This window comes from Oenanthe melanoleuca, chromosome 15 (genome assembly GCF_029582105.1).
Source record: "Oenanthe melanoleuca isolate GR-GAL-2019-014 chromosome 15, OMel1.0, whole genome shotgun sequence".
NCBI classification, from domain to species: domain Eukaryota; kingdom Metazoa; phylum Chordata; class Aves; order Passeriformes; family Muscicapidae; genus Oenanthe; species Oenanthe melanoleuca.
The window spans coordinates 3,035,302-3,056,657 of NC_079349.1; the positions used below are offsets into that span (position 1 = coordinate 3,035,302).

Here is a 21,356-nt window from a genome sequence, read left to right on the forward strand (position 1 = left end):
TCTAAGTGCAGTTTCAAACTGACATAGAGTGGGTCCTGTGTAATTTCTTTGACTAGGAGCTTGGGATAGTTGGCTTGACCATCCCATCTAAATAATCCTTGGGATCTCCAAAGTCTAGGATTTAGAACATTAACTCTTGTTTTATTTTTGAAGGTGGTTGGGAGCACGTTATTGCTGCCCAAAGCCATTGCTTCTCCTGCAGAGTCAGTGTAAGAGTGGGCCAATGCAGGGAATGAAAAAGCTTGTGTGTAAGGTAGGTCAGGCCTCCAGTCCCATGTATAAATCCTTTTGCTGGATGCCTGTAGGACCCTGTTCCCAAGGGATGCTCAGGATTTCCCCTCCCCGTCCCTGTCACCCATCTCTACAAATTCCCTGAGGCTGTTTTCTGCTTCCAGTAACCAAATGCAGGAAATTTTCATAAACACCAAAACAGAATAGGTGCTAAATAATGCCAAGGAAGTAATGAGTTACCATGGCCTATGGAAAGGATTGGCAGACATTTATTTTATTTAATGGTTTTATTATTATTTGGTGAGAAAATGGAGACAGACAGAGAGCTATTTCTTTGTGCGTGGCATTCTTTAGGAACGTCCCCACAAAGGCAGTGGTGGGTAGAGATGGCCCCTTTCAGCCACAAGGGTGGCCTTGGAGGGTTTCTTGTTTGGAAGCACCAAATCTGCAGAGATGCAGTTGGTCAGTGGCCCACAGGAAGATCGGTGGGAGGTGTAGGAATTTGTACATAAAAGATTCCATTGGGCACTGCCAGCCCCTCCCCAGATGGGATCTGGTCTTCCCCCAAGAGCAGGAGTATCTCTGTGCAGCACTGAAGGCAATGGGGCCAAATTATTTTAATTAGTGATGCAAATAAGCAGAATTTTTACAGCTTTGCTTTTCCACAAAACATGATCAATCACTGGTGATTTTCTTCCAAAGCCTTTTGGAAGATTTTACTTCATTTTCTCCCAAGGAAGCACTTTACCTGGTTATTCCACTCCAGGACATGCCATTATCTCATAGCCTGTGCTTGCTGTGCACATCCTTTCGGGTCTGTTCATAGGCTGTGATAAGCTGCTGAGCTGATAAGGGAGCAGGTCAGCATCCGTCCTGTAAAACCCAACCTGAGAAGTTCAGCTTTCCACCACGTAACGTCAGACACCACAGAGCAGCTGCGATTCATTGGTGAGGTTCTGCTGAGACACGCTGCTCTCTCAGCTCTCTGAAATGGAATTTGTCACCATTGCCTCAACACCTATCGCTGGAAAAAGGAAATTAGTCTCTGTGTGTGGAGACCTGATGCTGACCTGAGACACAGCTGTGGCTTTTGTTCCTGGAGCTCACCTACTTTTTCCAAGTGTGGGAGCTGGTATTTTCAGCTCTGAGCTTGATTTCTGATGGCCTTACATGGTTGTGTGACAGTGCCCTCCACGTAAAGTGGAGAGCTGGGCTTTCAGAGCTGACTGCTTCTTCCCTGAAACCTGAGTGGAACAGGACACAGATAAGGGAAATGGCAAATCCCATGCCACAGGTTGCCCAGCCAGGGAAGAATGCTGATGCTGCACCCTGCAAGTGCATTATGAGGTCACCTGCTCTTTCCCTAATGGGGAGCAGAACCCAGTGGGAACCAGAAAACCAGGAATTTATTCCCAGCACGACAAGCTTGGTGCTATTCCAGACCTGCTCCACCCTCTGCTTGGAGAGTTTAGTTCCATGGCACCATCTCCTAGCAACAGGGACACAAACCACTGATCCAGGGGATTCCCTGCCAGGCTGGGGCTGGATGGCAGCACCCCGCAGCGTCTCGGCTGCTTTTCAGGGGTACCTGCAGTACCTGGGGGTGCGCGACTTCCCCTGTGGCCTCGGCAGCTGGGTAAGGGTCTGGGGGGGCACAGCCCTGGGGCATGGCACAGTGCTGCCACCGCCGCTCCTCTCCCTGTCTGCAGAACAAATCCCGCCTCCATGGCCGCAGGAGCCCCCGGGCAGAGGCAGCGGGGCTGGAGGAGGCTGTGCCGCCGGGAGAGGAGAGCCCCGAGGCGCTGCTGGAGCTGCTGAGAGACCAGCACAGCCCCTGGGCACTGCCCTCCGAGGGCAGCCCCCAGGACCGGCTCCTGCGGGAGGTGGCCGTGCTGGCACCCGAGCTCCTCCATGGCTCCAGGATCTTCCAGCTTGTCAAGTCCCTGCGGATACTCGACAAGGGGGTGAGTGCAGCTGCTGGTGCCCTAAAGCTGTAGGCCAGGAAACCATGTTGGGAAAAGGAGAAAAGGACACCTTCCCATCCCAGGTGTTCCCATGTGCTGCAGCTGGAGTAGAGCTGCTCCCCACAGCCTCCCCAGGATGTTGTGCTAATCAGTGTCACACACATGTCACACATTGCATGTCACCCTGGCCATGAGCTGCCCCAGGGACAAGTTGGCCAAATGCAGCTCTTTGCAGGTGGAGGATGTGGATGAGGGTCTGCTGCAGTTCCAGCAGCTGGAGGAGCTCATCCTCAGTGCCAACCACATCAGCAGGGTCACCTCAGCCCACCTGCCCCGGACTCTGAAGGTGAGCAGGAAGGGTCTTGTGCAGGAATTCCCATGTGGGAACACAGTGGAAGCCAAACAACTCAAGGGGATGCCAGGAACCCCCTGGCACCATTTCCATGGTGTTTGTTGTTCCTTCTGTCCTGGGCAGGTCCTGGAGCTCTGCTGCAATGCTGTGGGTGATCTGCAGGACCTGTGTGCTCAGCCACCCCCAGAGCTCCAGCACTTGGGGCTGGGCTACAACCAGCTGTGTGGCCCTTCCCAGGAAAAGCACCTCACCGCGGATTTCTGGTAATGCCACAGGCTGAACGTGGGCTCCTGAAAGGGAAATGAACAGATGTGAACAGGTGACCTCAACCATGGAGGTGGCCCTTTTTGGTAGAATACAGAAGGGAAGAATTTGGGAAAATTCAGAAGGGCTGTTTCTTTGCTCTGTGTCTATTCTCTGTGCAGAGCAGTCTCCATCATACCCAGAGGTTGTCTTGGTCCTTAGCAAGGTGTGGAATGGGGAGATGACCAGGGGAGCTGACACCCTGCCCACCACAGTTCCATTTCCCTGGGCAGTTTACTTTTTTCCATGTCCTTCCCAAAGCCACTGCTGGAAGTCTGTAAGGATCTGAAGCATGGACTGCATCACCAAATGATGCAGTGGGGTCATCAATGGATGCTAAAGAAATGTTTTTGTGTTGTGGGATAGACTGGCAGTGGGGTGTATGACTCGGGAATTTGGAACTGGACTCCAGAATGGATTCTTCAGTTCAACCCAGTTCTGGGAAATATGATTTTTGTTTCTGTTTTTGCCCCAGGGCTGTAGCTTTCTATCCTCAAATGAGTACTGGCTGCTTTACCTCCTTCCCTGGGTTCTCTCCTTAGGCCAAACCTCATCTCCCTTGACCTGAGCTTTAACAGCCTCACAGACCTGCCAGGGCTGGTCTCCCAGCTGTCCACTCTGCAGAACCTCCAAGTCCTGCTGCTCCAAGGGAACCCACTGGCTCTCACCCCCACTTACAGAGGCTTCCTGGTGGACAGCCTGCCCAAGCTGTCCATCCTCGATGACATCTACATATGGCCTGAAGAGAGGCAGCAGTTCCATGGTCTGGCAAGGCAGCCAGGTGAGCCCTTGCCTTTGAGCCTGCCCGTGCTGACCCTGTGATCCAGGAGTGGACTTAATTACAGTTGAGGTAGTTTCAGCCTTAGGCCCAAGAACAGCCCATCCCAGTCCCAGCACTGCCTCAGTGTCCTGGCCTGCCTCAGCTTTTCTTCCCAGACACCATCTGGTTTCAGGCCATGCATTTCCCTCCAGCTGTGGCAAGAGGAACATCTGTACAGGTGAAGGTGCTCGCATGGAGCTGCACTGTCTGCACTCAGTGCTGCCACCTCTGTGCCACATCCCTGACTGGGATGAGAGCAGGAGGCTGGGAACACCCAGGATGGGAAGGTTCTCTTGATGGTCCCTACTCAGTGAGTTTATGTGCTGGATGTGCTTTTTGGAGGCTCAAATATTGAAGGTGCAGAGCAGCCAAGCCAGGAGGTGTTAGTGTGGCTTTGGAGTGACCCCAGGTGGCAGTGGTTTGTCACAGCATTTGCACAGGCTGGCACCGAGGGATGCCAGGAGGTGGGGCATGGGACCTGGAGGTTTCTGCTTGCTCAGTTCCTTCCTCTCTCTGGAAGTAAAGCACTGCAGCTTCAGGGCAAAATTGTTTTTCTTTCAGAGCTGATCAAGAGTGAAGCACGAGTGGTTGTGAGCATTGGGGAGTTGAAGGGACTCCCTAATCCTGAAGCTTTTCAGCAGCTGGAGGTTGGCTCCGAGGGTCCAGTGACCACCTACAGCTACTGTGTGACCTACGAGTTTGCAGAGGGAGAGCAGCTCGAGGACAGGGGCAGCCCTGAGGTTGGTGCTTGTTTGTGCTCCTGGAAACAAGCAGGTCACAGCTGGAGGAACTGCATCTCCAGGCTATGGGCTGATGGGCCTGGCATGGGCAGCAGCAGTACTGGGGACAGAATTCCCAGGTGGCTGCATCCAGCAGGACAAGCCCCAGCTGCCCACATTCCACATCCCAGAGTTCTGCACGTGGGGCTGCACTCACAGCCCCCCTCCTGCTGACTGTGGCAGACCCTTTCCCTGGCATTGAAGTCCCTTCTTCCCATGAGGGTGGGCTGGGGAATAGGATTTTGGAGGCAGATCCATCTCTGTTCCAGGGAACAGAAATCCACCAGAGTCCCACAGTGGCCGTGCTGGATGTGGACACAGGAGAAACAAAGAGCCATCAGGAGCCTGCAGCCACAGAGGAGCCCAAGGCCCACTCTGGTAAAGAGGAATGTCATAATCTTCTGTCCCATCTCTCAAGGCAGGTTTGTAGCTCTCTGTGGGGTGTGGTGGCATCAGGATGTCCCTCAGTGCCAGCTGGGCTGTTCCTGGATAATGACATGGCACCAGCCATGTCCTGGGGGTCCTTCTGTCCTGGGGAAAGAGAGGTGTCCTCTGAACTTTTTTGTGTCCTTCCACAGCAAAGGTGTTTGCCACCCCTGGACAGCCCTGGGCAGACACCATTGACTGGAGCTACAGGAAGGAATACATCACCAAGGACTTGGTGGGGCTGAAGTCCTACCTGGAGGCTGGAACGATTGTCTCAGTTGTGGAGGAGAAGGTGAGGGTGTGGCTGAGCTGGATGAAGGGGGAAGAGCTGCTGGGAGGCCCAGCCAGTGGCATCACATTCCCTGTGGGAGGCAGGCTGGGATGGCAGTGACCCTAGGCCAGCTCCTCTCTCTGGGCAGGTGCTTTCATGGCCTGTGGATGCTGATGCAGAAGAAAACACTGTCACAAGTAAGAAGGAAGGACAGGAGCTGAAGAAGAACACTGCAAAGGTAGGGTGCTGGGAGAGAACAATGACCATATTGTATCTGAGTTGCAAAAACAGTGATGGGAGAACAAGGACCCTTCTCCTGGGTCAGTTTGGTGTGTCAGAGGGTCAGACCTCTCCCAAAGTCCCCCTTTCTGTGAGGGGAAGGCAGCAGCTGTTGGCACACACCTTGGCCAGGATTCAGTGGTGGGAAAGGGGCTGGGTTGGGGTTACTTCTCTCTGATAAAGGGACCCCAGCCTTCTGCTGAGGCCTGTCCCCATGTCTGTGGAGAAGCAGAAAAAGAAGAAGCAGCAGCAGCCGTGTGAATTCCGCAGTGACCCTCCTGTTCGGAGCACCCTGGGCTCCATGAGGGTGACCTTGGAGACCCTGCTGGCCACCGAGGACCTGGTGGCAACTGTGTGTGACTTTGGGATCCTGATCCCTGAGAAACCACCAGAACCACCAGTTCTGGAGGAGAAGGTAAGGAGCATGTTCCAGGGCAGGGCTGCAGGCTGGGGTTCAGCAAATGCCCTCTCTGGCTTGGGCATCCATCCATCCATCCATCCATCCATCCATCCATCCATCCATCCATCCATCCATCCATCCATCCATCATCTCTCCCCAAAATGGGGCTGAAATAGCCCTGTCTAAGCACCAACCACAGCTGCTGGTGTGGTTATTGAAGGCTGATATTAGTGAGCAGTACTGCTTCTTTTTCTGGGCCTAGGAAAATAGATGAGTTTATTTTTCCATTCCAGAATGTGTAAGCAGCCACTCGTGCTTCCTCTGGTGCTCTCTCTCAGCATGGCAGCACATGTCAGCTGTACCAACTTTCTGTTTCCTGGATTTTTTTCTCTGAGCAGCCACTCTGCTGTGCTCCTGCTCCCCCTTCCCTCTTTCCTCTGCCCCTATAATCCCACTGACATCCCAGATGATGACATCTGTCATGGGACTGAATGAGGGCAGTGAGTTTCAACACAGCCTTACTATGGAAACATCTCTCTCCACAGGAGGTAAAAAAAGGCAAAGACAAGACCAAAAAACCCAAAGCAGAAAAAGAAGGTGAGGCCAGCCAGAAAAGCAAAGCATCTCCTAGTGGTGACAGAGGCTGGAGCTGGCTGGGCAGGGGATGGGGTGTGTGAGACAGCAAACAGGAGCAGAGCCCTCCCACCCTGCCAGCTCCAGGAGCAGCGACTTACTCACATCCTGAGCCATGAATGCAGACATTGACTGTGGGACTCTGACAGACACAGCCTGGACTCATGAGCCAGTGTCTGCACAAGCACCGAGGGTGGGCCATAAGACTCACACCCACAGCACCCTGTGCCAGGGGACAAGGGCAAAGCAGATTTTTGGGTTAGGAAAGTGCTGCCTGCTGTGTCAGCTGCCAAATGTGGGTGAGGGCTGCCTGGGATGCAAAATGAGCTCCTCATGCACTGCCAATTCACATCTCCAAGCACTTTGCAGAGGGGATTATTGTTCTCTCTGGTCTGGAGATGAGGTGCACGGAGAGCCCCAGGTGTCCCAGCCAGCCCGTGGCAGGGCTGGGAACACATCCCAGGCTGCTGTCACCCATGAAGAGACCACCCCGACCCTGCCAGGTGTGGCCCCTGCCTCCCCAGCACGGAGCTCAGGGCTGCCCAGCCAGCAGCCTTGCTTCATCTGCCAGAAGTAAACCTCACCCTGCCTCTTGCAGGTTATTTTTCCAGCAATCTTGGTTTTGACTGCAAAAAAACCTGCCAACACATCGGAGGGGGAGGAAGAGATGCAAGACTGGGAGGAAGTGGGAGGAGGGAAGGGGTGGCCAAGCAATGCTGCTCCTGGGTCAAGGAGGGCATGGAGAGGGCCAGGCCTCCCAGCACTGCTCAGAGCTACCAAAGGAGCTTTGTTTCGTGCTCTGGCGTCAGATTTAAGAGTGCAATTAACCCCCAGAGCTCCAGGATGCTTTCCTGTGCCCTGTCACCCGCAGCAAGGTCCCCATCTTTAAGGAGGCTTCAGAGCTCAGCAGTCCTGGGCTGTGTCTGCATTCAGGGAATCCTGTGGACTCCCCCAGCGATCTGAAAAGAACTCCTTGAATTGCTGTCCCCCACAAGATGATGTATTTGCGATGTACACTCAGCCTGTTGCTGAAGCAGGCAGCTGCTGTCAAACAGCTCAGCTTCAGCAGAGGTTGTTTCTTTGTTCCTTCCCTCCCTGCTGTGTGGTCAGTGCGTGCAGGAGGTTTCCCTTCAGCTTGAATGAGGGTAGAAGTGCTGTTGTGTGCACAGAAGTGCTGCCGCAGGAAGCCCACGGCAATTAGAGATTTGTGCTTAATTTGGTGTCCCCTGTGCCTGTGGAGCGTGAGGCCACTGAGTGCAAATTTCAAAGTGTGAGTGCAAAATGCACAGCGCCTAAAAACGAGCTCTGGGCTGTGACTCACCAGAACACCCCAGTTGTGGCTTTTGAGGGGCTGCTGGAGCCCTGCTGAGCTCGGTGCCTGCACATCCTGCCTGTGCCGTGAGCCACCAGCTGCTCCGGGCTGTTTGACACTCTCATCACCTGGGGATGCACCTCCCTGCGGCTGTGACAGTGGCCGTGCCCCGGGGACAGGGGATGGCTCCCAGTGTGCGTCCAGCGGGGCTGTGCAGGGACCGGCACTCTCACAGCCAGGGGCTGATTTGCATCCCTCAGTCAGCAAATGCACACAAATAATAAGTGTTCTCAGAGGAATTGGGATCACTTCCAGACGGCTCAAAGAGGAAAGGCAGCGGGCTTTTTGTCACAAGTGAGCCATTTGCCCAGACACTGAAGGATGTCTTCAGAAGTAGTCTCACGTAGATCTCATTTTACCCCACACTTCATTTCCCAGGATCCTTGAAATAATTTATTTCTGCATCTTTATTTTGCCCTAGGGCAGTTTCACACCAAAAAGCAAGGCTGCACTCAGGTCAATTGCCATCTTAATGTTAAGTGGGCTTATCATCCAAAGTCATATTCAAATAGATTTCCCTGGACGCCCAGTCAGTGCTGACAGCCTTTCACACTGCTGCTTTTTGGATGATTTACTTTCTCAAGACAGTGATAAATGTACTCCTTACCACAGGAAAAGGAAAAAACAAAGACACTGCTGAAGTGGAGGAGGGTCAAGAGCTCCAGCCGGTGCCGCTGACGGTTCAATTCCAGATGCAGCTGCTTCGGTGGCCCTTGGCAGCCAGCACCCAGAGCCAGGAGACCGTGGCCATGGCAGGGGGGAACACTCAGTGATGTGTCCATAGCAGAAGCGTGAGTGGAAATAAACCACACAGGAACGCTGCGTGGAGCCTGGTTCAGCTGAACCCCCAGAGCTGGGAGATGCCCCGGGGCTCCTGGTGCTCCGTGGCTGGTGCTGGAGCGGGCAGGGGGTGAAGGGTGGGGGTGAAGGGTGGCTGTGCCCGGTGCCGGGGCTGGTGCCAGCCCCCCGCATCCTCCTCCCGCGGGCGGGGTTCGGGGGCTGCGGGGCGGGGCGGAGCGGGGGCGGCTCCCGGTGAAGCACGGAGGAAAGGGAACGGCAGCTCCCGGGGAATCCGGAGGGAACGGCGGCTCCCGGGATTTTGCCGTGCGGGGTCACCGCGGAGTGGCGGCTCCAGCCCGGTGTGCGCGCCCCGGCGGGACCGGGGGCTCTGGACCGGAAGCACCGGGTACTGGTGAGAGCCGGGGGGAAGCACCGAGACACGTCCCGGTCCCAGGTCAGGTGGGACGGAGCGGTTCGTCTTCATCTGCCCGCCCGGGGCCGGTCCTGCGCCGGATGCTGCCATGTATCCCAGGATTAAAAGCCTCGCGCTTTACACCTTCTCCATCACGCTGCTGGCCTGGCTGTTTTACATGAAGAAGGAGGCGAAGTTGGCAGCATCGTCAGCAGAGCAGAAAGTGGATGTGGTGGGTCACAGACCTCAGCCTTCGGCTCTGGACAGCGCTGAGCACAGCAAGTGTTTGCCCAACTTGACCTTTGCCAACTCTTCTCTCGCCCTCCCCGAGCCTCACCGCGTCTTCTTAACCTACAAGCACTGCAGGAACTTCTCGGTGCTGCTGAGGCCCTCCAGGTGTAGCAAAGAGATGTTCCTCCTGCTGGCCATCAAGTCCTCCCCCATCAACGTGGACCGGCGAGTGGCCATCAGGAACACGTGGGGCAAGGAGGTCTCCATCGGGGGCAGGCCCGTCAGGCTGGTGTTCCTCCTGGGGCGCTCCGAGGCCAAAATCCAGCTGCAGCCCCTGCACCAGCTGCTGGCTTACGAGAGCCAGGAGTTTGATGACATCTTGCAGTGGGATTTTGTTGACAACTTCTTCAACCTGACCCTCAAGGAGCTGCATTTCCTCCGCTGGTTCACGGAGGAGTGCCTGCACGCCAGGTTCGTGCTGAAGGGCGATGATGATGTGTTTGTCAACACTTACAACATCGTTGAGTTCCTCCAGGAGCTGGACCCTGAACAGGATCTCTTTGTTGGGGACGTGATCGCCAACGCCCGGCCCATCAGGAACACCAAGGTCAAATACTTTATTCCAGAGCTCATGTATGGAGCCACCTTCTATCCTCTCTATGCAGGAGGAGGGGGGTATGTGATGTCCAGAGAGACAGTGCGTCGCCTCCAGAGCGCTGCAGAGGACATGGAGCTCTTCCCCATAGACGATGTGTTTGTGGGAATGTGCCTGGCAAAGATGTCAGTGACCCCAAAGAACCACGCTGGCTTTAAGACCTTTGGGATCCAGAGACCTTTCAATCCTTTTGATCCGTGCTTGTACAAAGAGCTGATGGTTGTGCACAGACTGAACCCGACGGAGATGTGGATCATGTGGACGCTGGTGAAGGATGCCAGCATTAGGTGTGCAGTGTCAGTGACACACAGCTACAGCAGGGGCTGGAAACGGATCTACTGATGAGCCCAGTGGGACTGTGGCTGCTGACAGGGTACTTGAACTAAAAATCAGGTTGTGGTAGAAATGTGTCCATTACTAACAGACTGCACTGGAGCTGTCGTGGGTTGGTTTGCAGTGAGTCTTTTTCTGTGGGGGGTCACTGGAAGCAGTTGAATTGTCACAGGGTGGCCAGTGGCTTCGTGACACACAGTGCGGGGGACTTGGCTCCTTCCAGCCAGACTGTGCCAGGGAAAGTTGCAAGTGCCACCTGCACTGGTGTCTGACTGCCAGCCAAAGTCAGTCTCATGTGGGGCAGCCAGCCATGACTAATGAGTGACAGAGCATTTGAAATTTACTTGAAGGCACTGCAGAAAGGCCAGAATGTCCTGCTGGGTCTGCTGTCCTAGGGCAGCAACCCCACAGCTTCTACCAGTCAGCAGGAGAAAGGGAGTGGAGTGCAGGAAAGGAAAAGCTTAAAAAAATATATGGCTTTAACACAGCAGTGATGGTGATCTGAGGGACTGGGCTCTGCCTCCGGCCCTTTGGCTTTTACAGAAACCCACAACAGGTTTACATGCACTGGAAACTTTAGCACAAACACTTTCTGATCTGGTTTGAGAGGAGCTATGTGTCTTGAATAATCACAGTGGTAGGAAGAGTGGCTGTAGCTTTCCATGTTGTGTGGGAGGTGTTTGGTTTGTTATTGTTATAATGTTGTGTATAAATAAAATAGTTTTGAAAAGTATTTACATGGGAATATTCTTAGGTCTCCTGAAAGTTAAGAGCCCTAAAAGCCAGGGAAGGCTGAGATCTGGTGCTGGGTATTTGCATTAAAGAGAATAATGTTAAGTGGAAATGGATACTTGCCTCTTCCTTTTCTGTGAGCTGTTCTCTGCCCTGTCCAGACAAGATGCATTTGGCACAAAAGTGATTAATCTGAATGTGCTAGAGTTGCTAATTTGAGAAAAGATCAAATATAGAACTAAGTTTTGGTGGTAATTTTGTGAAGCTTATCAGTATCATGCTACAGCAGGAGCTGTGGATGATCAGGAAGCAGCCTGGAAGCCTTAGGGGAAAAAACAAGCAAATGAGTAAAGAGGAAGTGTGTGATTAGAGAAAGCAGAGTCCTTTGTGCTGTGCTGTTGTAATTGCTGTCTCTAGTGCCAGCTGCCCAGCATCCCTCCCCCACCAGGTGGGAGCTGGAGCTTTCAGAAGGGCCCAGGAAGTGCTGCCAGGAGGCTCTTGCTTGTCCTATAGACAGGACACCCTGAGAGCAGAGGTGTGGGAGCTCTCAGTGGGATGGTGAGGGACTGACTGCTGGTAGGATGTGCTCCCTTGGCCCTCTGGAGCACCTGGGGTAGCTGTGGCTGAGCCCCAGGGCTGAGCCAGGCTCTTGGGGCAGAAGGTGCCATCTCACAGGAGCTGTTTATGTGCCAGGTGTGAGTAAGGGGTTTGTCTCAAAGAATTGGTGACTGTCTGTCCTCATTGTGTTTTTGTGCAAGTTTTTTGTGTTTTTTGGCTGCAGCTCCAACAGGGCTTCATTAACTGTAGCTGAACCAGTGCCTGTGTGTAGTTTGAGGTGTGCTGGCTTTGTAAACAAGGCTGTGTCAGCAAACCCCAGGTTCTGGGCACAATTCTCTGGGCACTGCTGCTGGTCCTGGAGAGCAGAGTGGACAGGGCAGGCACTGTGGTGCCCTGTGAGCTGCTGTGCCAGCACTTCTGTGATCCACTCGATGATTCCCAATGCAAACTCAAGAGCAGAGCATGATGTCATGTCTGCTGTGGGCTTAGGTGTGTGGGCTAACCCCCAGCTGGCAGCTCTCACTTCCTGACAAAGGTGAGGGACTCCCTTCTGCCCTGTTTGGGGGTGATGTGGAGCCATTCATGGCTGGACTGACTGGGTGGTTGCAGTCCCATCAGGCTGGATGTGTGTGGGAGCAGCAGGAAGCACAGGATGTGCACTGAAACAAGAAGTGAGGTCACAGCAGGGCTGGGAGCAGGCCCTGAAAGGGGAAGAGGGACTTTCCTGGCTTTGCAGGCTCCTGGCAGTGCCATGCAAACATCTGAGTAGAGTTACTGTGGCATCCTGAAAGGCACACAACTTGTTTGTGCACTCAGGTCAGGGGCTTGGCAGATGTTCCTCAACTGCACGAGGTACCAAATAAGAGCAGTTGTGGTTAGATGTTGATCTGAGGGTGCATTTGGCTCCTCAGAGCTTGGCTGTGCCACCACCCAAGTAATTCTCTCATCAGAGGGGTTTTTTTCCCTCATGCTCCAGCCCAGAGCTGTTTGGCACAGCAAACACTGGCAGCTCCCAGACTGTGCCATCCTCCTTGGATACAGCAGCACCCAGTGAGGAGCAAAGAAAGATGGTTTGTTAATTTTCTTTTTACTACTCTGTCTATAAATGAACAGTGCTGTGCACCTGAAACTGTGTTTGTTGTAAAGGCAGCTAAAATGACACAGTTTACGCTGCAGGTAAGAAAATTCCTGGTCAGGCACAACTCAATTTGGTAACAGCAATCTTGACACAGATGCAGTGTATCAGATGCTAATTGTGGTGAAAGACCTTTGATTAATGTGTGTTTTCAGATGGTGTTTAACTGCTTCCAATCATCAGTAAGAACGTTCTAGTGGATGCTGTTCTACAAAGCAAATTTCACACCAGCTGTCAAGTTAGGAAATGAACATAGTGAAAGACACCTGTGGTTTAGAAACCTGCAGTTAAACATTAAGCTTGCAAAAGAAATAATTATGATTATTTCCTGAAACTTGCACTGGGAAGCATTCAAATATGTAAAACTCTCTTTTGCTCAGTGCTTTGTAGAACAGTACACACCAGCTGCCAAAACAATTTCATTTATAACCACAGTATCTTGAAAATCAATCCTCCCCTTTGCTTCCTGGGAACCTCCCCCAGAGGTGACTCTGGGTGAAATAAGTTGCTGTGCTGAATAAAAATGCACCAAGAGCCTGGGTGATTCCATGGGATGTTCTCAGCTCAAGAGCAAGTATTTCCTGACTGCAGCTCAGTGTAATTTGGTGCAGCTGCCAAGTCAGAGGTGAAAACTCTGAAATTCAAGTAAAAAGCAGGGCGTCATCTTTTCCCCAAATGGACACACCCACAATGAGCTGCTTTTGCACAGTTTAATAAGAGCATCTCCTCACAGACATCATTTACTTCACAGGTTAAAACCAAGGACTTTTAAATACACTTCTCTGGCTGATCCCTAATGAGCTCCCACAAAAACACCAAGGGAGCAGCAGGACCCTCCCAGCAGAGACACATTTACCACCAGGCCATCCCTGATAACAGTCTTCACATTTGCATAGATAAACATTTAAATAAATGAATCCAAAAGTATTACAAACAAGGTAAGTTACAAACAAAATCGAGGCCTTCCAAATACTTGATTTGTAAAGCAATCCTTTTTCTGGGGGGGAAAAAATGGAATCACAGGCTTGTTTCAGCAGTTTTACTCTATCCCACACTTCAGAGCTTGGGACTGTTCAATTTGTGGTTGAGCCTGAGAGTTCAGTTCTGTTCAGTCCTCCCGAAGGTAAGGGTCATCATCTGAATTTCCTAGAACACCCTGTGGCAATGAGGAATCCTCTCCATGGGCTTTTATGAGCTCCTCTGTCTGAGCTTCAGCTAATTTGGTCTCTGCTTTCTGGGACAGCAGCCGCACCTCCTGCACCTGGGATTTCATCACCTGGATGTGGCTGCGGGCTGTCACCGAGGCCTGGTCTGCACCTGGGGGGAAGGATGCACACACTGGGTTAGAAGAGCACTGGGCTAAGGAAAAGGATGGGATTGTCATCTGCTTTGTAGTATTGGGATAGCTCTTGGGCTGTATTAATGCTCAATGCATTTAATGTTCATTTACCTCAAACTTTTTGTCTGCTTTGAGATGTCACTGCTCCCTTGAATTCTCCCATCCCAGTGGGACACAGATGGAGCTGGATAGGAGTGATCCCCTTGTGCCAGTGGCTTTGAGAGCTAAGCCCAGTCCAGACCCTGTGTGTCAGAACCTTTCAGTCCCTGTTCCATCCTGGCACCTACAGCAGTGGGAATACCTGTGGCACTGCTGAATTCCCACCACTCTCCTCCCATGCTCCCACAGATTTTGGGGTCTTTTCCAGGCACTTACAGAATTAGGGTGTCTGTATGTTCACTGCTTCCTCTCCCTTCTCCACTCCAGTAACTGCCCATTTACCACAAACCAGTCCATAACTAACTCTCAGAGCTCTCAAATCTCTCCAAGGAGACAAAAAAACCCCCAAAATTAGTATATTTTCCTTTTTTAATATAACTAAATCCAGCTGGAAAGCCCTACTGGACTCACATGCAGTCTTGATTCTGTGGCTCCAAGGACTGTGTTTGAGCCTTGCATTTAAAAATAACTGAACTCAAACATTTTTGGCCATGGTTGGTCTTGACCTAAACCACACGTGAAGTTTCCTAGAGGGCCTAGTTCTCAGAACCCACCTACAGACTCACAGCCATAACCAGAATGTACGTGCTCAGCACCTCTAAAAACCAGGCACCAGCTGTCAGTTGTGGTGTTAACAGAATGTACATTGTGTGAGAGAGGGAGAAGGGGCAGAGGCTCAGTGCTGCTGCTTGTGCTCACCTGACTGATAGGCAGCCTCTGCTGCCATCTCCGACAGGCGCAGCGCTGTCATCCAGCTGGATTCCAGCCTCAGGTACTCCTGCTGCTTGGTGGTCATCTAGGAGCAGGAGAAAATCAACAAGGGTGCAACAGACCCTCCTGAGCTGTGGAGAGCAGGGCTGGAGAGGCAGATGGTGAGGGAGATTTGTTTGCTTACATCCACTCTGGCTCCTATGACCACCTGCCAGACTGCATCCACCTCTTCTGAGTTCATTTTCCCAAGGAGGTTTGAGTATTGCTTGTAGAGAGACACCAGGGTATAAACTGCCTGTGAAGGAATCATTTTGCAGTTACCACAATAACCTGCAAAGCTTTGGTGTTGTCTCAGTGTTACCTGGTGTTAATTTGCAAAATTACTCTTCACACACTTGATGTACTGACAAGGATGTAAACTGGGATGCAAATACTTTACTCAGATTGGCGCTTTATTTGCAAAGTTTTGTTGTTTTAGACTTAAGTAATGGCTCATGCTATTGTTCAGATGGAACTCAGTTCATGGCCTTAAGAAGGCTGAGAAGGGCAATAAAATGCCCAGGAACAGAGAACTCAGTACACAGCTAAAATAAATATGTGTTAGGAGTTTCTTCAGCCCCAGTTCTGAGGTCCAGGGTCATTCTGCCTAAGTAAAAAGGACTTCTTACAAGAGCATGAAATGACAGGACAAGGGGAATGGATTCAAACCCCCCCACCTCTTTGGTTAAATTAACTTGCAAAAGCCCATTTTGAGCGTGGTTTAAGAGGTGTGGTTAGCAGCAGAGCAGCTGGCAGTGGCTCGTGGCAGGCTGAGAGCCCTGACTCACCTTGGTGTACTCGGTGAGCGCCTCGATCAGCGCGTAGGTGGTCTGGGAGAGCAGCGTGGCCGTGCTGTCTGTCACCAGGGACACGGCTCTTCTGATCAGGGCGTCATTGCTGAGGGACCCCGAGCTCTGCTGCTGAACACAAGACACCCTGTGACCTCCCCACTCCCACTCAGAGCTGAGGTAAGCCACGCTGAGAGGCTGCAATCCCAGGGGAGAGCCAGGACAGACAGGTGGCTTTGGGTGTTAAACTGGTGCAAGGAGGGGGTGCTGGGGGTACCTCCACAACGGGGACAGCACACAGGGCCACCCCCAGCCCCACAGCCTGCTGCCACTGCCCTCTCCTGCCCACGAGGCCTCGCTGCTGGACGCTGGCCAGGACTGGGAAGCTGCGCCTGGAAAAGCAAGAGGCAAAGTTTAGCAGCAGAAACACCCCTGTGTGCAGAGGGAAATAGGGGTCAAAGAGGAGAAACCACGCAGGAGCTGCTCCAGCGGAACTTGTCCATGCCAGGCTTCTATGGGGCAGCTGCGTGACAGTGAGTGAGTTTGTTTCAAATTTCGTATTATTGTTTAATCATAAGTGCAAGAAAAGACAAGCACAGTAACTAGTGATTAAGGAAATGTATGTTAGCTGGTACCGGCACACTGCTGCTAGTCAATAATACTGGAAAATAGGTTAAAAAACAGGCTTAAAGTGGCGTGTGGTACATGCAGGTGAGAAATGTGACAGGTTAGTTACAAGCCAGCGACACTTGGATAAAACTGTGGCCAGTTTTATATACAAATGCCCTGGGGTCAGAGTATTTTTTTTCTTGTTGTTGTCCTACAGCAACTTAGTGAAAACAACCGCTCGGTTTTTCCTTCTTTTCTGCAACGTGCTCTTTAACCTAAAGCCCGCGGGTGGGGAGGGCGCTGTGGGCAGCGCGTTCCCCCCTCAGCCTCTCCCCCCGGCCCGCCGCGGTACCTGAGCACGGAGCAGCAGCTCCGCAGCCACCGCCCGCCCGCCGCCATCTTGGCCCGCCCGGCGCGCGGGAAATGACGTCACAGCGCACGCCTGAGGGGGTGCGGCGGCGTGGGCGGGGCCGGGCGCGGCGCGTGCGCAGAGGGCGGGCGCGTGGAGGGGCGCGCGGGGCCGTGAGGGCGGTGGCGGGAACGGCGCGCGCGGGGCCGTGAGGGCAGCGGCGGGAACCTGAGGGGGGAGGGACCGGGCGGTGTCCCCAGGGATGTCCACAAGGATGTCCCCGCGTCCCCTCCGCCGTCACGGCCCTGTGGAGCACAAATGGTACTGGGAGACACCTCCTCTGTGTTTCGCCGCGATGCCCAACATCGCAAGGGTCAGAAATAGGCAAAGTTTGCCCAGTTGTTGGGAATGAGAAGGAGATTATGAAGCAGCCTTATTGTTGCCTTGCCTAATTGTTGCAAAATGTGAAATGTGTAAAAATTATCCTTAAGAATTGTTACTGTTCTTTGGTGTTTGATTTTGTAGCTTTCAAGCCTGATGAACAATAATATTTAATCCGTGAAACAGAACAGCCAACAAGCTTTGGGTGATGTCCAGGTGTTAGAAAACCAAATTGCTTGGTGTTGGAATTGCTATGATAAGGTTCAGGGCTTGATGTGTTTCAGTGGCATTAGATCTGGGAAAGGTGAACAAAGCTTGGGAAGAAGGATTTGGACAAAAGGAACGCAGAACTTATGGGCCACAAGGACACTGTAGAGAAGCCCCAAGATAAGGAAGAAACTAAAAAACCCAGCTTTGTATCTCTGTTGAGTTTACCATTAGGTAAAAGGCAATTCCAGCAGGGACAGATCTTGACCACCAACTCGGAGACACCAGTGCTCCTCACAGCCCTGGTTTAATTAATCTTTATTGTTCTAAAGTACACGATGCTGCTTTGATTTTGGGTAGTTCCATGCTAGTGAAAATCGCCACCTTCTCCAGAAAAGGTTTCCCATGCAATTCCACACAAAATGGCCTCGATCAATTAAATCTATTCTTTTTAATTACAGCAGGAATTCCTATTCTCTCTCCTGTTTTCAGAGACTCACTCAGCACAGGTTACTTTACTGAGGCAGTGCTGTATCACACACTCTTCATGCTTTAAACATTTGTTCAAAAACTTGACACACCTGAGAGCACCAGGTAACAACCCTGAACCTTGTAAAACCAGGGAGAGGGGAACCTTGTGCTGATTTGAAATGTCTTTTCCCAGGACTTCTAAAACAAATTACGAGTAATTTCTGTGTGTCTGCCTTCACACCCTTAATGAGGCAGAGTAGGACAAGGCAGGACTTGTTTGTTGAGATGTTGGAGTGGGAATCTCGGGAGAAAACCGCTGGGAGGCTTTAAAATAGTTCAGAGAACAGAAACAAACGTCCAGGAGACACAAAAGAATCTACGAGAGCCACAAGGATCTGTAAAGTGCATACTCGGGGATAGCTTTTCTTTTAACCTTTATTATTTTTACACAGGAAAACAAGACCGCGATGAGGCAGCGAGAGCTCAGAACTCTTACGGGTTTGGCGCAGGGGGAAGGGGCCTCCTCCATCCTGTGTGCAGAGCTGTTTTGTGCAGCCAGGTGCCTCTGGTCAGCCCGTGGGAGCAGCAGGAGCAGAGGCAGAGCCCTCATTTCAGCACCATGAAGTAGGTGGTCCAGCCGGCCAGCAGCAGCGCCCCGAGCAGCACCGTGTAGCTGAACAGCACAAAGGCCAGCAGCTCCCGAAGCACCTTGAGGAAGTGGATGGTGAAGGAGTCCGGCATGGCTCTCCTGGCTCCCTGGGGCTGCCTGCTCCCTGCTCCTCCTGCAAGCAGAGCACCAAGGTGAGTTCACAGCAGGGACACCACCCTGCCATGTGGTAGAAATCCTGTGGGTTGGTGGCCACCTGGGAGGTTGTTAGCGACTGGTGTGGGCCTGTTCAGAGTCCTGCCAAGATGTCGAAAGAGAGTTTGGGATCTGATCAAAGTGTCCAGATCAGGACTGGTAAGGAAGCAGATGGAAATATAGACACAGGCAGTGGGCACAGCTATGGGGGTGAGGCTGGGGGTGTTACAGAGTGTAGCTGGCTCCTGGAACCTCTCCCCTGGGGCTGTGGCTGTGCGTCCAGGAAGCGTCAGGATCAGAGCGGCCGCTGATGGTGCATTACCAACAGTGTGTTCTGATCAGAGTGGTCAATTCCTCCAAGGAAGCCACCATTAATATTTAATTCTATAATTGCATCTAATGGAGGTACTGGCACAAACTGAGCCTTTTGTTTAAGAATGACGAAAACGGAGGCTTAAATACAAGTTTGCACAGGCAAATATTTATATCTCACGTTAAAAATAACTGTTAAATGGGAGACATGGGATAAGATGCCTTAGAATTCATCTTCTAGCAGTATTGTATAGACACATATACACATTGACTTGGAAGTGATTGCTTATTTGTTAGTTTAAATTAAATCAGAACTTTTTCCCCAAAGTCGCTTGCTTCTAAGATTTGAAGCTATGAAAACCCACCTAAAAAATTCTATTATCTCTTCATTTTACATGTTCTTTTAAATTTTGATCACAGCTGTGCCTGATCAACAATATCGACACTCTTGGTCAAGCACGAAAAGAGAGTTTAAAATCAGACTTAGGATAAAAACTAACTCAAAAAGATAAAAACTAACCAGAAGGATTATTTCTCTTCTGAACAGCAAACCAGCTAAACTAAACTGAATTCCTGTCCTGCTGCTTAGAATGTTTTTTAAAGAGCTCTTGTGATAAGGAATTCACTTTTTGGCGTTAACGAGTTCAGCCATTCCATTCCAAGCTCAGGCACATGTATACAGTAAAGGAGTTAGAGCATTTTTAAACCAGCTGTGGTTTCTCTGTTGTTTAGAGCGTTTCAGTTTGCTGTCCATAGCCTGTGTGAGATTTCTGGTTATCTAGAAAGACGCTGATAAAGAAATAAACGGCTTACCCAGGCAGATGACGGGCTCTGCTTTGGCGAGTTGGTGTTTCTCCCGAGTTTTGTTCTGCAGCTGTCCCTTTTCCAGGGGTTTGTGCTGCTGGCTGATCCCGGGAGCAGGAGCAGAGTGTGTGTGTGCAGCCCACAGCAGGACTGAGCTCTAGGTGTGGTCAGCACCGGTTATGATCCGACAGCGCCGTGGTGCTCGGAGCACTCAACACTCCCCTTCCCCCAGGGGCTTTTGGCAACAGCCTTTCCAGAGTTCCAGTGCCAGGGCTTGGAGTCACCAGATCAAAACCTGCATTTGTTGAGATGTGGGGGTTTGCCTCTGACAAAACCTTGTGTCATCTTACACGTTTTTATTCTGGCATCTCGAAGGCTGCAGTGCCTCTTGCTCTGTTCCCTGTGAGCCACCCAGGGAGGAGGATGCTCACACACAGCTGGGGCTCATCCCAGGGTGGGACTGTGCAGGCTCAGCCAGGATTTTTACCAAAAATCAGTAAGGGCTGAAGGCAGCCTAATCCCTGCACTGTCCCCAGGTCACTGCTGTAGTGTCACCCTTAGCCTCCCTCCCAAAGAGTCATCCCGACCTTTTAGAGCGGCAGCTCCTTTGCAGTGAGGGGAGAAGGGAGCCAGGCTCTGTTTATTCTTAGCAAAACTGCTTCTGATAATGTTGTATGAAAAGTGAAAGTCTTTTGGGGTAGAGGTTGGGTAATATATTCTTTTTTTTTTTAGTAATGCAGACAGCAGAGAGAAGGAAGATTATGTACTGCAAATCAAATCTCTTACCTACAAAGATATTATGATGTAGAAAATGGTCCCTTAATTTAATTAGGTTCTCGTTATCAAATTATTACCCACATGGTCAGCAGGGCCTTGGACAGACACAGAACATCATCAGCTGCCCAGGAAGCCTGTTAAATAGTAATTGCTCCTCCAGGGAATTGATCAGCGTCAGGATGGCTTTTATTTTGGTGCTGAATAGTTCCAGGAAGAGGCTTTGTCTAGGTGGAGTGGTTCTACCTCAGTGCTGGTGCAGGCTGCAAAAAAAATATGCAAAATAGCAATGTTGGTGATGAATTCAGAGTTTACCAAGTGTCTGGTGTAAACTCTTACCAAAAAAAGTTTTGCCTGTATTGTTACTGATTGCTGGCCAGGGGAAAGGTGAGCCAGTCTTTGTGTTTTCCTTCATTCCCCTGTGGTGTAGCTTTTACACAGCAGGACCTTAGCTCAGAAACCAGCCTGGTCAGTATTTCCTTTAAAATCCAGTTAAGATTTAAAAAAAAAAAAAAAAAAAAAAAAAAAGAAAAAAATTGTGATACTACAAAGACCCTCAAGGCAAACCCAAGGACACTCTGTTGCTCGAGTCAATTTCTTGTTTTTCTCTACACAGTAACATCTAATTTTTGATCCAAACCTAATTCAGTTTTCTTTTTAAATACTCTGAAATTAGCTACTTTAAATGGAACTTGCAGAGCAAACAATCCATGTTTGCTCTTCTTGCATCACTAAAGTTGCAGCATGTTTTTTGTTAAGTCTGTCTACAAGTTGCCTCCCCACCTGAAATACAAAGTCTCCAGTGACTGAAATTGTATTTTCCTTCAAAGGCTCAGAAATCCCACTTCTAATGTAGTCTGTTAGGTGGCAGAATAGAATGAAATTTTGCATATAAAATTGTTATAAAACACCTCAATGTTAGAAAAATAATTTCAACTTAAGTAA

At 51.1% G+C, this 21,356-nt stretch overlaps 4 protein-coding genes across 7 annotated transcripts; 2 read left to right on the forward strand and 2 right to left on the reverse strand.

Annotated features, from left to right (window-relative positions):
• Nucleotides 1-18: 18 nt before the first annotated feature.
• Nucleotides 19-8,652, forward strand: LRRC43 (leucine rich repeat containing 43). Of its 3 annotated transcripts, none has more exons than XM_056503997.1 (12): nucleotides 19-1,867; nucleotides 1,941-2,195; nucleotides 2,431-2,541; nucleotides 2,671-2,810; nucleotides 3,393-3,631; nucleotides 4,232-4,410; nucleotides 4,719-4,827; nucleotides 5,028-5,167; nucleotides 5,295-5,384; nucleotides 5,652-5,840; nucleotides 6,371-6,422; nucleotides 8,443-8,652. In XM_056503997.1, exons 1-12 carry the CDS (start codon nucleotides 1,505-1,507, stop codon nucleotides 8,601-8,603), a joined length of 2,028 nt encoding a protein of 675 aa, XP_056359972.1. In that variant the 5' UTR covers nucleotides 19-1,504; the 3' UTR covers nucleotides 8,604-8,652. The 3 variants fall into 3 exon arrangements, with proteins under 3 accessions (XP_056359972.1, XP_056359974.1, XP_056359973.1); XM_056503999.1 differs by having other exon boundaries at nucleotides 5,658-5,840; XM_056503998.1 differs by having other exon boundaries at nucleotides 20-1,867; nucleotides 5,655-5,840.
• A 149-nt stretch (nucleotides 8,653-8,801) lies between these two features.
• On the forward strand, nucleotides 8,802-13,377 carry B3GNT4 (UDP-GlcNAc:betaGal beta-1,3-N-acetylglucosaminyltransferase 4). Its single transcript, XM_056504000.1, has one exon. The coding sequence runs from the start codon at nucleotides 9,132-9,134 to the stop codon at nucleotides 10,248-10,250; it is 1,119 nt and encodes a 372-aa protein (XP_056359975.1). The 5' UTR covers nucleotides 8,802-9,131; the 3' UTR covers nucleotides 10,251-13,377.
• DIABLO (diablo IAP-binding mitochondrial protein) lies at nucleotides 13,363-16,769 on the reverse strand. 2 transcript variants are annotated; one of them, XM_056504002.1, is made up of 6 exons: nucleotides 16,664-16,769; nucleotides 15,980-16,094; nucleotides 15,703-15,831; nucleotides 15,060-15,170; nucleotides 14,864-14,960; nucleotides 13,363-13,983 (listed from the first exon to the last, which is right to left on the reverse strand). In XM_056504002.1, exons 1-6 carry the CDS (start codon nucleotides 16,708-16,710, stop codon nucleotides 13,775-13,777), a joined length of 708 nt encoding a protein of 235 aa, XP_056359977.1. In that variant the 5' UTR covers nucleotides 16,711-16,769; the 3' UTR covers nucleotides 13,363-13,774. The 2 variants fall into 2 exon arrangements, with proteins under 2 accessions (XP_056359977.1, XP_056359976.1); XM_056504001.1 differs by having other exon boundaries at nucleotides 15,703-15,834.
• A 1,253-nt stretch (nucleotides 16,770-18,022) lies between these two features.
• Nucleotides 18,023-20,353, reverse strand: LOC130259537 (uncharacterized). The gene is made up of 2 exons (XM_056503907.1): nucleotides 19,647-20,353; nucleotides 18,023-18,501 (listed from the first exon to the last, which is right to left on the reverse strand). The coding sequence occupies exon 2, from the start codon at nucleotides 18,458-18,460 to the stop codon at nucleotides 18,326-18,328; it is 135 nt and encodes a 44-aa protein (XP_056359882.1). The 5' UTR covers nucleotides 18,461-18,501; nucleotides 19,647-20,353; the 3' UTR covers nucleotides 18,023-18,325.
• Nucleotides 20,354-21,356: the final 1,003 nt, after the last annotated feature.